Source organism: Dermochelys coriacea, chromosome 10, assembly GCF_009764565.3.
Source record: "Dermochelys coriacea isolate rDerCor1 chromosome 10, rDerCor1.pri.v4, whole genome shotgun sequence".
Classification (NCBI taxonomy): domain Eukaryota; kingdom Metazoa; phylum Chordata; order Testudines; family Dermochelyidae; genus Dermochelys; species Dermochelys coriacea.
Genome location: NC_050077.1, coordinates 25,741,109 through 25,756,088, shown reverse-complemented (window position 1 = coordinate 25,756,088; position 14,980 = coordinate 25,741,109). Strand labels below are relative to the sequence as shown.

Here is a 14,980-nt window from a genome sequence, read left to right as displayed (position 1 = left end):
CCCTGGAGGATAATTTCTTCCCGACCCCAAATATGGCAATCAGCTAAACCCTGAGCATATGGGCAAGATTCACCAGCCAGATACCCAGGAAAGAACTTTCTATAGTAACTCAGATCCCATCCATCTAATATCCCATCTCAGGGGATTTGGCATATTTACCCTGAATATTTAAAGATCAATTACTTACCAAAATCCCATTATCCCATCATACCATCTCCTCCATAAACTTATCAAGTAGAATCTTAAAACCAGACAGATCTTTTGCCCCCACTGCTTCCCTTGGAAGGTTATTCCAAAACTTCACTCCTCTGATGGTTAAAAACCTTCATCTGATTTCAAGTCTAAACTTCCTGGTGGCCAGTTTATACCCATTTGTTCTTGTGTGCACATTGGTGCTGAGCTGAAATAATTCCTCTCCCTCTCCTGTATTTATCCCTCTGATACATTTAGAGAGAGCAATCATATCTCCCCTCAACCTTCTTTTAGTTAGGCTAAACAAGCCAAGCTCCTTAAGTCTCCTTTCATAAGACAAGTTTTCCATTCCTCGGATCATCCTAGTAGCCCTTCTCTGTACCTGCTCCAGCTTGAATTCATCCTTTTTAAACATGGGAGACCAGAACTGCACACAGTATTCTAGGTGAGGTCTCACCAGTGCCTTGTATAACGGTACTAAAACCTCCTTATCCCTACTGGAAATGCCTCTCCTGATGCATCCCAAAACCGCATTAGCTTTTTTCACAGCCATATCACATTGGCAGCTCATAGTCATCCTATGATCAACCAATACTCCAAGGACCTTCTCCTCTTCCGTTACTTCTAATTGATGCGTCCCCAATTTATAACTAAAATTCTTGTTATTAATCCCTAAATGCATAACCTTACACTTCTCACTATTAAATTTCATCCTATTACTATTACTCCAGTTTACAAGGTCATCCAGATCCTCCTGTATAATAGCCCGATCCTTCTCCGAATTGGCAATATCTCCCAGCTTTGTATCATCTGCAAACTTTATTAGCACACTCCCACTTTTTGTGTCAAGGTCAGTAATAAAAAGATTAAATAAGATTGGTCCCAAAACCGATCCCTGAGGAACTCCACTGGTAACCTCCCTCCAACCTGACAGTTCGCCTTTCAGCAGGACCCGTTGCAGTCTCCCCTTTAACCAATTCCTTATCCACCTTTTGATGTTCATATTGATCCCCATCTTCTCCAATTTAACTAATAATTCCCCATGTGGCACGGTATCAAATGCCTTACTGAAATCTAGGTAAATTAGATCCACTGCATTTCCTTTATCTAAAAGATCTGTTACTTTTTCAAAAAAGGAGATTAGGTTGGTTTGGCACGATCTACCTTTTGTAAAACCATGTTGTATTTTGTCCCATTTACCATTGACTTCAATGTCCTTAACTAATTTCTCCTTCAAAATTTTTTCCAGGACCTTGCATACTACAGATGTCAAACTAACTGGCCTGTAGTTACCCGGAACACTTTTTTTCCCTTTCTTAAAAATAGGAACTATATTAGCAATTCTCCAATCATTCGGTACTATTCCTGAGTTTACAGATTCATTAAAAATTCTTGCTAACGGGCTTGCAATTTCAGGTGCCAATTCCTTTAATATTCTTGGATGAAGATTATCTGGGCCCCCCGATTTAGTCCCATTAAGCTGTTTCAGTTTTGCTTCTACCTCCGATATGGTAATATCTACCTCTATATCCTCCTTCCCATTTGTCATGCTACCATTATCCCCAAGATCCTCTTTAGCCTTATTAAAGACTGAGGCAAAGTATTTGTTTAGATATTGGGCCATGCCTAGATTATCTTTAACCTCCACTCCATCCTCAGTGTTAAGCGGCCCCACTTCTTCCTTCTTAGTTTTCTTCTTATTTATATGGCTATAGAACCTTTTACTATTGGTTTTAATTCCCTTTGCAAGGTCCAACTCTACTCCACTTTTAGCCTGTCTCACTTTATCCCTACATGTTCTGACCTCAATTAGGTAGCTTTCCTTGCTGATCCCTCCCATCTTCCACTCCCTGTATGCTTTCTGCTTCTTCTTAATCACCTCTCTAAGATGCTTGCTCATCCAGCTTGGTCTACAACTCCTTCCTATGAATTTTTTCCCCTTTCTTGGGATACAGGCTTCCGATAGCTTCTGCAGTTTTGATTTAAAGTAATCCCAGGCCTCCTCTACCTTTAGATCCATAAGTTCTTCAGTCCAATCCACTTCCCTAACTAGTTTTCTTAATTTTTGAAAGTCAGCCCTTTTGAAATCAAAAATCCTAGTTGCAGATTTATTTTTGTTAATCCTTCCATTTAGTTTGAACTGAATTAGCTCATGATCACTTGAGCCAAGATTGTCCCCTACAACCATTTCTTCTATGAGGTCCTTGCTACTCACCAAAATTAAATCTAAAATGGCATCCCCTCTAGTCGGTTCAGCAACTACTTGATGAAGGAATCCATCAGCTATCGCATCTAGGAAAATCTGAGCCCTATTATTATTATTACTAGCACTGGTCCTCCAGTCTATATCTGGGAAGTTAAAGTCTCCCATGATCACGCAGTTTCCATTAGTATTTACTTGATTAAAGACATTAAAAAGGGCTCTATCCATATCCAAATTAGATCCCGGAGGTCTATAGCACACCCCAAGCACTATCGTAGGAGAGGGCTTTACTAGTTTTCTTCCCCAATGTAATTTTTGCCCAGACGGACTCTGTCTTATCCATTGCATCGCTTCTTATTTCTTTACATTCTACCTCATCATTGATATACAATGCTACTCCACCCCCTTTACCTTTGTTTCTGTCTTTCCTAAACAGCACATACCCTTCAATACCTGTAGTCCAGTCATGACTACTATTCCACCATGTTTCTGTTATCCCTATAATATCTGGTTTCACTTCCTGCACCAGTAGCTCTAGTTCCTCCATTTTGTTACCTAGACTCCTCGCATTGGTGTACAAACATCTTAATTTTTGCTGTTTGGACTCGCTCACATTTTGTACCCTATTAGGCACAGTCATTCTACAGCCAGTATAACCTATTAGACTAGTGTCTACACCGCCCTCGCTCCTTATATACATTCTCCTACCCACGGCTGTATCCTTTCTTACTTTGTCTTCTTCCCTCTCAATGCTAAAATCTGGCGTGGAGATTTTCTGGACATCTGCCAACCATCTCCCCCTAATTCCTAGTTTAAAGCTCTCTTTATCAGTTGTGCCAGCCTTGATCCTAGAAGTCTATTTCCTTCCCTACTCAGATGAAGTCCATCCCGAGAGATCTGACCTCTGTCCGTGAATGCCTCCCCGTGGCCATACATCCCAAAGCCCCCCTTATAGCACCACTGCCTAAGCCATCTGTTGGACAGTCATCATCTTGTCAGACCTTTGTTGCCCTTCTCTAGGAACAGGAAGGATCCCGCTAAAGATCACCTGAGCCTCAATTTCCTTAAGTGTCTTCCCCAGCCTAGCATAGTCTCCCTTAATACTTTCCAGCGAGAATCTAGCTGTATCATTTGTTCCCACATGAAGGATAATTAGGGGATTCTTTCCCGCTCCCTTTAGGATCCTTTTCAACCTCAGGTCTACATCCCGTATCTTAGCACCTGGAAGACAGCACACCCTTCTATTCTCAGGATCAGCTCTAGTTACAGGCCTGTCTATTCTTCTCAATAAAGAGTCCCCGATCACATAGACCTGCCTTTTCCTGGTGACAGTGCTATTCTCCAGTCTCTTCCCTGTTCCCTCTGGCTGCAAGTTCTTTCCTTTCCTATTTTCCCTTACAATCTTCTTCAACCCATCCTGTATCCTCCTGGGGCTCATATTTGGTGTAGTCTCCCTTGACTCTTCCCCTTTTTCTACAGGACTAGCCTCTCTTCTCTTCTTCTGGATTTAGGGTAGATATATTTAAAATTATAATTTGTCAGAACATATTTCAACATGGTACTAGATTGAAAAGACATTAGAAACTGGATACTGAGGGGGACAAAAATCAAAGAGAAGGAACTAGAAAGGGGTGGATACAAATAAGGTAATTTGTATGATGTGGCACATCTACTCTATGCCGTAGAGACACATACTTCATGTTTTAAATCACAAAACAGGATATAGTGAGACGCGACAGAAATGGGATGTTGGTACTGCACGTGTGCTCTGTACACGTTAAAAACCTTATCTTGGTCACAAGTAAGTTTTACAATGGTCATCAATGCAGAGCCACTAAAGGTTTAGAAAGACATTATTATTTTTCATTATATTATATAGATTCGATAAAAAGGGTACCTGTCCAAGGCCCAATATGCCATTTACAATTTTAAGTACACAACTCCACTCTGTATTCTGTTTAGCCAAATGCATCATCCACTAGATAAATTATAAAACCAGATCTTTATTGCTGTAGATGCTGATGGTTACGTACAAGAAAACATTTGATTTTCAGTTCAGCTGACCTCAGTGCTGTCAGTTAGAAAAATGTGATTTTTTTGGTAAACTAAGAAACATTAATAAAAGTCATATTAGGAAAGAATAACTATGGAGCGGTATCAGATTATTTTCTATAACTCTCTAAGATATCTTTAATTTACCTTTACATGAAGCAAAGTATTTTTTAGCAGAAATGTGGAAAATTTTTATTAAGAACTTTGCTATATCCTAAAAAATATTTTAAATTTCTGACACTTACCCAAAGGATTTTGTTAGCTTTTTAGTTCCTACTGGTTTGTCACTGTGCTGAAGTTCATAGAATACTCTCTGCAATGCTAAAGGAACACTTTTGGATGAGTCATCTCCTTCTGTGGGCATCATGTACACAGCCTACAAAATATTTAGTTCAATTAGTACTTAAGAAAATGTGTTTACTGCTCATATTGTTCAAGTCATCACTTGTTTCTGCTCAGATTTGTTTCACAGACCTAATCAATTAACACGGAATAATTTGACACAAATTTCCTACTGTGGTTTATTGTGAAGACTATTACTTACCTGTATTTGTGGTTCTCCAAAGCACAGTAGAAAAAGAAAATCAATTTATTATGCTCACTATAAACTCTTCTAATCATTTATAAATTGTTTTAAAAAGTAAATATGCTAAAGAGTTCAATAATTCCTTCAAACAATACACCATGTACTTTATGTCCATGCAATCACAGTAAGATTTGACATATACTGTACAATACTACAGCCTATTTGAAAAATGACTTTTTTTTCCAATTTGATTGTATATGTTTGAAAACTATGTGAAAGTAGAAAGGACAAAAATAAAAGTGTGTGTACAGTGGAGGCTTTGGGGACCAGTGCGAGATCCATTCTTCAAATGTACATAAGATGTAAATATTTAGCAGGACCAGGAATTTAACATGGTACAATGAGGAGAGTAGCAGTAGAATAACTAAAGTAATGGGATAAAAATAATACAGGAAAATATTCCTGAATTCTGGAAAACTTCTGGACAGTGAATCTATTAGACTGCGGAATAGTCTCCACAAGAAAGTGAAAGTCCTATCATACTGGATACAAGAAATGATATTACGGATAAAAATTACAGACAAGTATGCAACAGTATAAATATGCATCATGATTCCACACTATCACGTCCCCTCTTCCAGTTCTGATTTACATGATCTGAGTGTATGGAAGGGGACAACTCACTAATTAAACTCCATATCATAGGGAAACTAGATGTAAAACAGCATTCTGATGATAAAGAGGGACTATTGGCACCTTTGTATGGTAAACACAAATTACTTAGCTACTTCAAAACAAGAGGACTACTTATTCTGCTTTCCTTATTCTTAACTGATTTCTCAAATTTGAATCAACTTTCCCAAATGAAGAAAATATTCTTTCCAAACCTGCTGCTGTAGACAAAAAATCAAGAATAGTAGTTCAACACATTTTGCATCCAGTTACTTCCACCAATTCAGTAATTCAATCTTCTTTATAAAGCTCTTAGAATGAAACATATTTTGGGAATAGCTGTGCTCCAAACTTGATAGTAATTAGCACTAACATATGCCCAGCTCATAGCACCTAGAATTTTCTGGAAGAGTATCTATCTAGGTATTTATACTACACTTTTCATGTTGGTACCAGAGTGCCTCACAAAGTAATCCCAGAGAGAGAAGGTTCTGGGCAGTGTTTCTCTACCCTCATCACTCAACCAAAAAACCATATTTTCTCGAAGCATTAACCCTGCTGTTCTGTCCAAATTCCAATTCAGGTATCAGTAACCAGAATTCTCCCTCCATTTTCAACTGCAGAAGATATTTTTCAGTTTAATGTTGGGAGCAGAGAGAGCTCAGCACCTTGCAGGTTCAGGCCATATAATTTATGTCACCTTGTTATAAGTCAATCTACCCTGGGCAAAAGTAGTAAAAGAAACAGATCCAGGATCTTGAGTCTTACATATTACAGGCGCATAATATTAGCAGTGATTCATGACACTTTAATTTCTACAAAAACCTCCTTCTCACAAAGAACATATAGAAAACTGGTGAGATATGGATTGACACCACTCACATTGTTTAACCAAAATAAAATATCTATATAAAAACACAATTTTATCAAATGCAGTGCAGACAAATATAAGATAAATCACCAGAACTAGGTTATCAAAACATGTTTTGGGGAAAAAATATCAATATAAACACACACAATATTTAGACGGGCAGATAGTGTTTGTGTATATTTTCCCCCAAAAAGTGCATACTACAACCTATCCAAGTACTTAAATATCCTTAGAGTTAAGAAAAGCTTTCTTATATCTAACCTAAATCTCTCTTGCTGCAGATTAAGCCAATTACTTCTTGTCCTACCTTCAGTGGTCAAGGAGAACAATTTATCACCATCCGCTTTGTAACAATCCTGAACATATTTGAAGACTGTTATTAGGTCCAGTCTTTTCTCAAGACTAAATATGCCCAGGTTTTTTAAACCTTTCCTCACAGGTCAGGTTTTCTAAGACTTTTATCATTTTTGTTGCTCTCCTCTAGGCTCGCTCCAGTTTATTCACATCTTTCTTGAAGTGTGGCGCCCAAAATTGGACATAATACTCCAGAGTAGGCCTCATTAGTGCCAAGTAAACTGGGACAGCTACTTCCTGTGTCATACATACAACACTCCTGTTTACACCTCACAATACTAGCCTTTTTTACAACTGCATCATGTTGTTTAATTGTATTCCATTTGCCATCCACTATAACCCTAGATCATTTTCTGCAGTACTACTGCCTAGCTAGTTATTTGCTATTTTGTATTTGTGCTCTTGATTTTTTTCCTTCTTCGGTGTAATATTTTGCACTTGTCTTTTTTAAATTTCATTGTGTTGATTTGAAACCAATTCTCAAATGTGTCACGGTCCTTTTGAATTTTAATTCCATCCTTTGAAGTCCTAGCAACCCCTCCCAGCTTAGCGTCATCCACAAAATTTATAAGCACATATTCCACTCCATTATCCAAGTCATTAAGGAAATGATTGACTAGTAAGGACCCAGGACAGACCATTGCAGGACACTACTAGATAAAGCCTGACAGTGAATAATTGATAACTACACTTTAAGAATGGTTTTTGGTTTTTTTCCAATCAATCAATTGTGGAGCCATCTTACAGAAATTTCATCTAGATCGCATTTCCCTAGTTTGCTTATGAAAACGTCATGTGGGACTGTGCCAGACAACTTACTAAAATTAAGATACATCATGTCTACTATTTCCCCCTATCCACCAGGCCAATAATCCTTTCAAAGAAGAAAACTAAGTTGGTTGGGCACAATTTGTGCTTGACAAACCCATGTTGACTAATACGTACCACCCTATTATCCTCTAGATGCATATAAATTTATTGTTTGATAATTTGTTCCAGTATCTTTTCAATAACTTAAGTTAGACTGGCCTAATTCTCTGTGTTTCTCTTTTTAAAAGATAGGTACTATGTTTACCTTTCTCCAGTCCTCAGGGACCACATCCATCTTCCATGAGTTTTTGAAGATAATTGCTAACAGTTCTGAGATTGCTTCAGCTAGTTCCTTAAGTACCCTAAGGTGAATCTTGGGTCCTGCTGACTTGAATACATCTAACTTACCTAAATATTCTTTAACCTGTTTTTTCCCTATTCTGGTTTGTTTTCCTTCTTCCGTGTTGTTAATATTAATTGTATTAAGTATGTAGTCACAATTCACCTTTTCAGTGAAGACTGAAGCTAAAATTCCTATCCTTAATTCACATCAGGATAGTTTCCTGTTGCGCCTTTAATATTGCCTCTGAGAAACTGCCAGCCCTCCTATAAGCCTTTTTCTTTGGGACCTTACCAATCAGTTTTCTGAGTTCATTAAAATTTGCTTTTCTGAAGTCCATCTCCTCATTCTGCTGCTCACTCCTTCCATTCCTTAGAATCATGAAATCTATTATTTCATTATCACTTTTGCCCAACTTGCCCTCTACCTTCAGATTCGCATCTAATTCCTTTCTGTTAGTCAAAATCAAGTCTAATATATATATATACACACACACATACTCTTACTATATATAAATACAACCACCTGTATGAAAATATCAGACTTATGCATGAAAATTTCCATCTCCCTGATAAGTCAAAAATATCGACAATAGGCTTCAAAACAAGACGATTGTCCTGATTTTCAATAGTGCTGAGTACCCCAAAATCAATAGGAACTGTGTGCTCAGCCCTTCTGAAAAATCAAGCTCTGTATATTTATTTCACATTCCATTTTCAGAGGCATCTGTGCAAAGCAATTAGTTCCTTTTTATATATCCAGTCATTATACTGATTGATAAATTTGAAATAAACTCAAACAGCCATTGACTAAATACATTAGTATATTCATCGTTAAATGCTAAATGTTTCTATTAGACACACAAAGTGGGTGAGATAATATCTTATTTGATCAACTTCTGTTGGTGAAAAAGACAAGCCTCCCACAGAGCTCTTCTTTAGCTACACAAATCTGACTTGAAGAGCAGATCTGTGTAGCTTGAAAGGTTGTCTCTTTCACCAAACGAAGCTGGACCTCATCCTCCTTTTCTCTTTAATGTTCTGAGACCAACACAGCCACACCACCACTGCAAACAACAAATGTTTCTATTTTATGTTATCACAGAGTGATATTTAATTTATAAGCTTCCTTTGCTTTTCCCCTCTGGCTGATTTACCCTAAATTACACAAGCAATTACTCAAAGTTCAGTCTGAATTTCCAACCTAGATAAACGATTTATATAATATCTTCCCTCGTAAACCATCTCACTGAAATGCCCAGTCCACCCAAAACTGAAAAACTTGCCTCAAAATCAAGACATAAGGCATTTAAATACATTTGGCAAAACAACAATCTCAAATTAACACCTGAGATGTTCCCTCCTGGGGATGAATGCAAGTGACTAGTAAAGACATGTGGGGACAAAATCTGAAAAGAAGAGGCACATAATCAGGCACTATGCAGAACACATACAAAGAGGAACAATATAAACTTGTACAAGCAAGACAATGTTAAAGGAAAGTTTAAATCCATTGCTTAACAGAGGAAAAGCAAACACCATGACAAGAAGGGGGAGGAAATACTTCATCCTTTTTTGTGAAATCTCAGGCAAAGTAACTACCGACTAACAGAATACACTGGATGATGACAAGGGAAGGGAGAAGTCAAAGCAGAGCCAGATCAGGAAGAAACAAACCTAAATAACTTAGGCCCTAAGGCGTGATCAAGAGATTTAGCACAAAGCTTGAAAAAATTAGCATACATGTTCTAGCTGAAGGACTAAAGCTACTAGCTAGAAGCAGAGATGGAACACTGGGGTGGAGAGGCTCCAACAGTAAGATCCAAGGGCAAAGTCCTTGTGAGAAGCTCTGTCCTTGGGCCTTGTTTAGATTTAATCAGACACCTCCCAGCCACAGGCCAATACAAAAGCTGAAAGTTCTTCCCCTTCTAACTGCTAGAGCAGAGGAAGTGCCTTGGTTCCTTCCCACACCTTCTTAACCTCTTGGCTGCTGTATGGGGGCAAAGGGTCTCTGCCATTTTAGCCTGCTGTTGGGAGGAGAGAGGAAAAGGGAAGAAAAGGTCTTTTCTCCATTAGCCCTCCCCCAGACTCCATTTTAGTGTCTGATTTCCCATAAGTAACACAAGTACTTGGTTTTCCTAATGCTCATTGCTTTTCCAGTTGGATTATTGAGACAATTTCATTTTTGTTCACAGGATTCTGAACAGCATCAGTAAAAACAAATAAAGTTCTGTTAATTTTGCCTTGCTGAGAACACTACATTGGTTTTTACTCAGTGTACATAAAAAGTTCGAAACAAATTTGCTTAGAAAATAAAAACTTGAATTCTGTAGAAATTGATGGGCTAGGTCTCTAGACTAAGAATTTTTTCTGTTCAACAATGGTAGGAAGAAGACTAGAAGAAATACAAATCTGTACCATTCACAATTATTTCAGGTTGGTTAAGCGATCTTACTCTACAGTGGGTTGAAGTCAGGACCTAAAGGAAAGGGGAGTGTCCAAGAGATTCCAAGACCATTGTGGATAGTGGCCAATAAGTAGCAAGCCAAGAGCCCCTATACTTCTCTTCCTGCTACAGGTGATCTCTGAGTCCTGCCAAGGAACGTCAACATGCTATGACACTGATAACTGAGAAGCTGGTACTGTCTCCAGGGCAGACACAGGCCTCCTGGCTTGCTCCATCAGGTTCTGCTTGCATCTTAAGTCCCTTGCCACCTGTGTCATGTTCTTAGAGATGGAACCCCTGTCCTTAATGTACCTCTCTCCAAGGCACAATAAACACTGTATGCGGGGTTCACTATTCGGTATAGCCCCTCCACATGTCAGGCAATGTTTAAATCCTGGTGAAGGCATTCCACCAGAAAAGTACAGCTAAATAACCAAACTAACCAACCTAAGGTACCACTAATAAACAACTTACTAAACTATTTGCAAGAAGGTCTCAATGACAGAGGGAAAAGGGGCAGTGTGAAGAAACACTACCTAGAGTGATCCGACTCTAGCCACGGGCTGCGAGAAGTAACTGATGAGGCTTGGGGCAGAGCTGCCCTTCTGGAGCTAGGGCAGGGGCTATAAAGCAAAGGGTGTGAGTGCCATCCCTGCAGGTACTGCTAGGCAAATTTCTCTGACTGATGTGCTGGGTGCGCACACATACCTTAGTGGAACATATCTGCAGCCACTCAAAGATGATAAATTAACTGGTGTATCATGCAAAAACAATCCAGGTATTTAGAGGCATGTGTTCTATTTTTGGTACTATGTTTCAGAACAAGTAGCACAGTGCAAAAATAAAGGAGAGAGAAACAAAACCACAGAAAGCATAGTGGGGTCCTGGTCCATCGCTAGGGCTCCTGGTCACTATGGCAATACTGATATTAATAGTAATTAAAAGACTGGAAAATAGGCCATATCATAAAGGAAAAACTGAGCTGCCAAGAGAGAATATGGAATCTCCCATCACTGGAGATATTCGAAGTTAGAGCAGACACTTTTTTGTGGATTGTTGAGAATAATAATTTAAAAAATAAAATAAAATAAAAAAAAATAAAAAAAATAAAAAAAATAAAAAAATAAAAAATAAAAAAAAATAAAAAATAAAAAAAAATAAAAAAACCCATGCCCTCAAGTGGTAGGATATACTAAAATCAATGGACACCTTCCCTAGATCAAATGATTTTGAAAGTCAGGATTTCTTAATGCAAATGCCCTCTTCTGACTAGCAAGGGTTTAACACAAATTTATTTAGCAAGTAAAAAAAAAAGTAAGGTGTTGTTATTCCAGGCACTATTTCACTATACTAGGATTACATGCTACATAGCATTTCCATTTTGCTTTCTTGAGATATTTATAAGAACAAATATTTTGCTAGCAAGAGCTAGTTTTCTTTTGATAAGACATTTTAGAATATACAAGGAGACATGCAAAAAGAAAATAAAGCATGTATGCAAAAATAATGCACTGAAGTCAAAATTAAATTATGTTTAAACCACCCAAAATACAAGTCAATACTGCTTTAGTACCACCATTACGTAAGGGAAGATACTGGCTGTAACTACCAGTAATTTTACTGCACTATATATAAAAAAACAGGAAGAACAAATGAACACACAATCAACACTGAAAAATAAATATGCATAACTTGTGAAGAAAAACAGAAAAGATGACTATAAACTGTTTTAAATGGCCAAGTCACTGACAGATGTATAGACTTTACAAAGGTGTGCATATCTATCTATCTATCAATAGATAGCCAACAGATTGAAAATTAAGAGTCGAAAATTATTCCTTTACTTTACCTGCTGCAAAGGGCTAAATTAAAGTATCCTTTTCCTGAAACAATTTTTGGCATCACTAACAAAAGCAGCAACGGACCCTTAACTCAGGCTTTGGCATGTACAAAGATATTTAGCTTATTTTTCAAAAAACAAAAAAACAATAAACCCATGTCTTAATACTTAGGTGTTTTTATACAAGTTCTCAGATCTGGTCTGATACAAGGTGTACATCATGACATAAGCCATGTAGTCCACTAAAACTGGATTTCTATTACCAGAAGTTAATCTAACTGCAATTTATCAGGTTTGGAGTATACTAACTACACTGATGTTGTAACCACCTTTTTTAGCTACTTGACAGAGCCATTTGTTTACTGAGTTAAAGAAAAAGGAGCTAACAGAGAGATTGAGAGCCACTTTGAAAAAGCAGAATAATGACCAAATTGGGCTATTGTGCTCTGAAGTTTTACAGAATGGAGGGGAATTTTTTGAAAAGGAGGAAACAAAGAATGGTAGTGTGTGGGGGGGAAAAGAGAATGGAAAGCTATTTAAAACAAAAGCTATTTTGAAATGTATCCTTTTTGCTATTTAAATATTTGAAATGAAATTACAATGCTATTTAGTTACCTTTCGTAGTTGATTTGTGAAAAATAAAGTCTGTAACAAACTGTTCATGTAACAAGTTGCTCCCTGGTTCTTTAACCCAACATATCCCGTGTGCTTCTTTGAATCCCACCTGGAAAGCAGTTAATGGTTAAAACTACATTTGATTATACATATAAAACTTAACTATAATGCAGATATATTTCTACAGAACATTTGTTTTAAGCCAGTGGTTCTCAGACTGTGGGTCGCAACCCCAAAGCGGGTCGCGATCCCTTTTTAATAAGGTCGCCACGGTTGGCTTAGATTTGTTGGGGCACAGGGTCAAAGCCCGAGCCTCACCGCCTGGGCAGCAGGGCTCAGATTACAGGCTCCCTGTCCCAGGCTGAAGCCCTTGGGCTTCAGCTTTGACCCCCCCATGCAAAGCAGTGGGGCTCAGGCTTTGCCTCCCCACCCAGGGCGGCGGGATTAGGGTGGGCTCAGGCCCTGGGGTCGTGTAATAATTTTTGTTGTCAGTAGGGGGTCGCAGTGCAATTAAGTTTGAGAACTCCTGTTCTAGGCTAACCAGTTCTATTAACAGAAGCTTTGTGCTCCTTAGTATTATATTCTGTCTAAATAAAACAGATTACACATCACAACTGCCTGTCACCACATACTCTTAGGATTCCAATACTTCTATAAACAAAGGGCTGTTCTTTTGTTAAACTTCCTTTTTACGACTTTCTGAAGGCTCCCAGAGTGACAAGCACTTTGTTAGTTATCTGTATTTAAAATTCAATTTTTAAATTAAAATTTGCAGTTCATAGCAGCCATCTTGCTGAAAAGTGGCACCCAGTATGTAAGAACTCAGCGTCAGGTAAGGCAGTTTTAAAACTTAAACAGTAAAGCAGGATTAAAACTAGGTGTTCAAACCATTGATGATGGAAACCATTCTGCATGACCGTGACATCAACACCAAGAGTGTCAAGACCACAATGGCAAAGACTGTAGATCATTTTAAACTGAAAAATAAAATTAGTTTATATATACTGAAAAGCGTTTTGCACTAAGTGAAGTTACAGACGGTTGCACTGAGCAACATAGGTGGAGAAGCTACTGGCACAAAAATCTCTGCAGCTTTTGAAACATGAGTATATTCCCCTTGAGATGCTTCATCAATTCATTCTGAAAAAGTGTTTGAGATCATCTCCTGAACAGTACCATACATTACTAATAAAATTAGATACTTCAACTGAAACTCAAATGAATGTTCTAAAGGTACAGAAAAGTCAACATTTGTTTGCTATGCATTTCTGCTCAAGAGAGCTTTTTTTTTTTTTTTAAAAAAAGAGATACTTACGCCACTCCATGTGGAGCATCCGCTTGAACATAGACTTCAAAAGTAACCTTGTCATCCTCTATAAATCCTTTTTCAGGATCAGTAACTTCCTATAAAACAGAAATAAGAATATGCAATTTGCTGCAAAACTATCTTCTGAATCCTACAATGGGGAATGTAGTGAAAAATCCAGGCTGGATATTGTTCAGAATCTGCACATTTAAGTAAGCAATCATCTATGCAATTTTTACTCTATAAGCTAAAAAATTATTGAAGGATACCAATTAATCTCTAGGACACTGAGCTCAATGTATTGAAATAATTTTAAAAATGTCTCAATGTAAAATCTTGTTTTTGGCTTTTATAGTTTTTGCAACGTTTTTTGGACTCCCTGTAGATAACAGAATCAGTAATCAAAAGCTTTGTTTTGACTTAAAGCAGTTCATTTAGGAAACTATTCCAGGCAAAAGAGAAAAATTAAGGCCCCAGACTTCTATAATGCTTAAAAAGCTGTCTCAATTTAAGATGAACATTAAAAGTAGTATTAATTTAAAATGTCTGTACACATGCAGAGAACATGGGAAATGAGCAAGAAAACCTAGGCTGCTCTTAAATGACAGTGATTGTTATTAAGTGAAGTATCAGTAAAGATGGGTCAATGGAGGAATGATGGAATATTTATGTGGATTATTAAGTCCAGGTAAAATAGCTAAAAGGAATCTGCACTATGATGCGCAATACATTAGCACTTAAAGGTATCTTCAGT

General features: G+C 37.7%; 1 protein-coding gene across 3 annotated transcripts in view; it reads right to left on the bottom strand.

The window, feature by feature from the left end:
• USP7 (ubiquitin specific peptidase 7) overlaps positions 1–14,980 on the bottom strand; it is a 196,380-nt gene that overhangs the window by 48,281 nt on the left and 133,119 nt on the right. For all 3 annotated transcript variants that reach the window (XM_043494182.1, XM_043494181.1, XM_038418541.2), the window contains 3 exons: positions 14,236–14,324; positions 12,921–13,029; positions 4,693–4,823 (listed from right to left, as the gene is read on the bottom strand). In XM_043494182.1, coding sequence (XP_043350117.1) covers positions 4,693–4,823; positions 12,921–13,029; positions 14,236–14,324 — 329 coding nt within the window. The remainder of the gene's footprint in view (positions 1–4,692; positions 4,824–12,920; positions 13,030–14,235; positions 14,325–14,980) is intronic.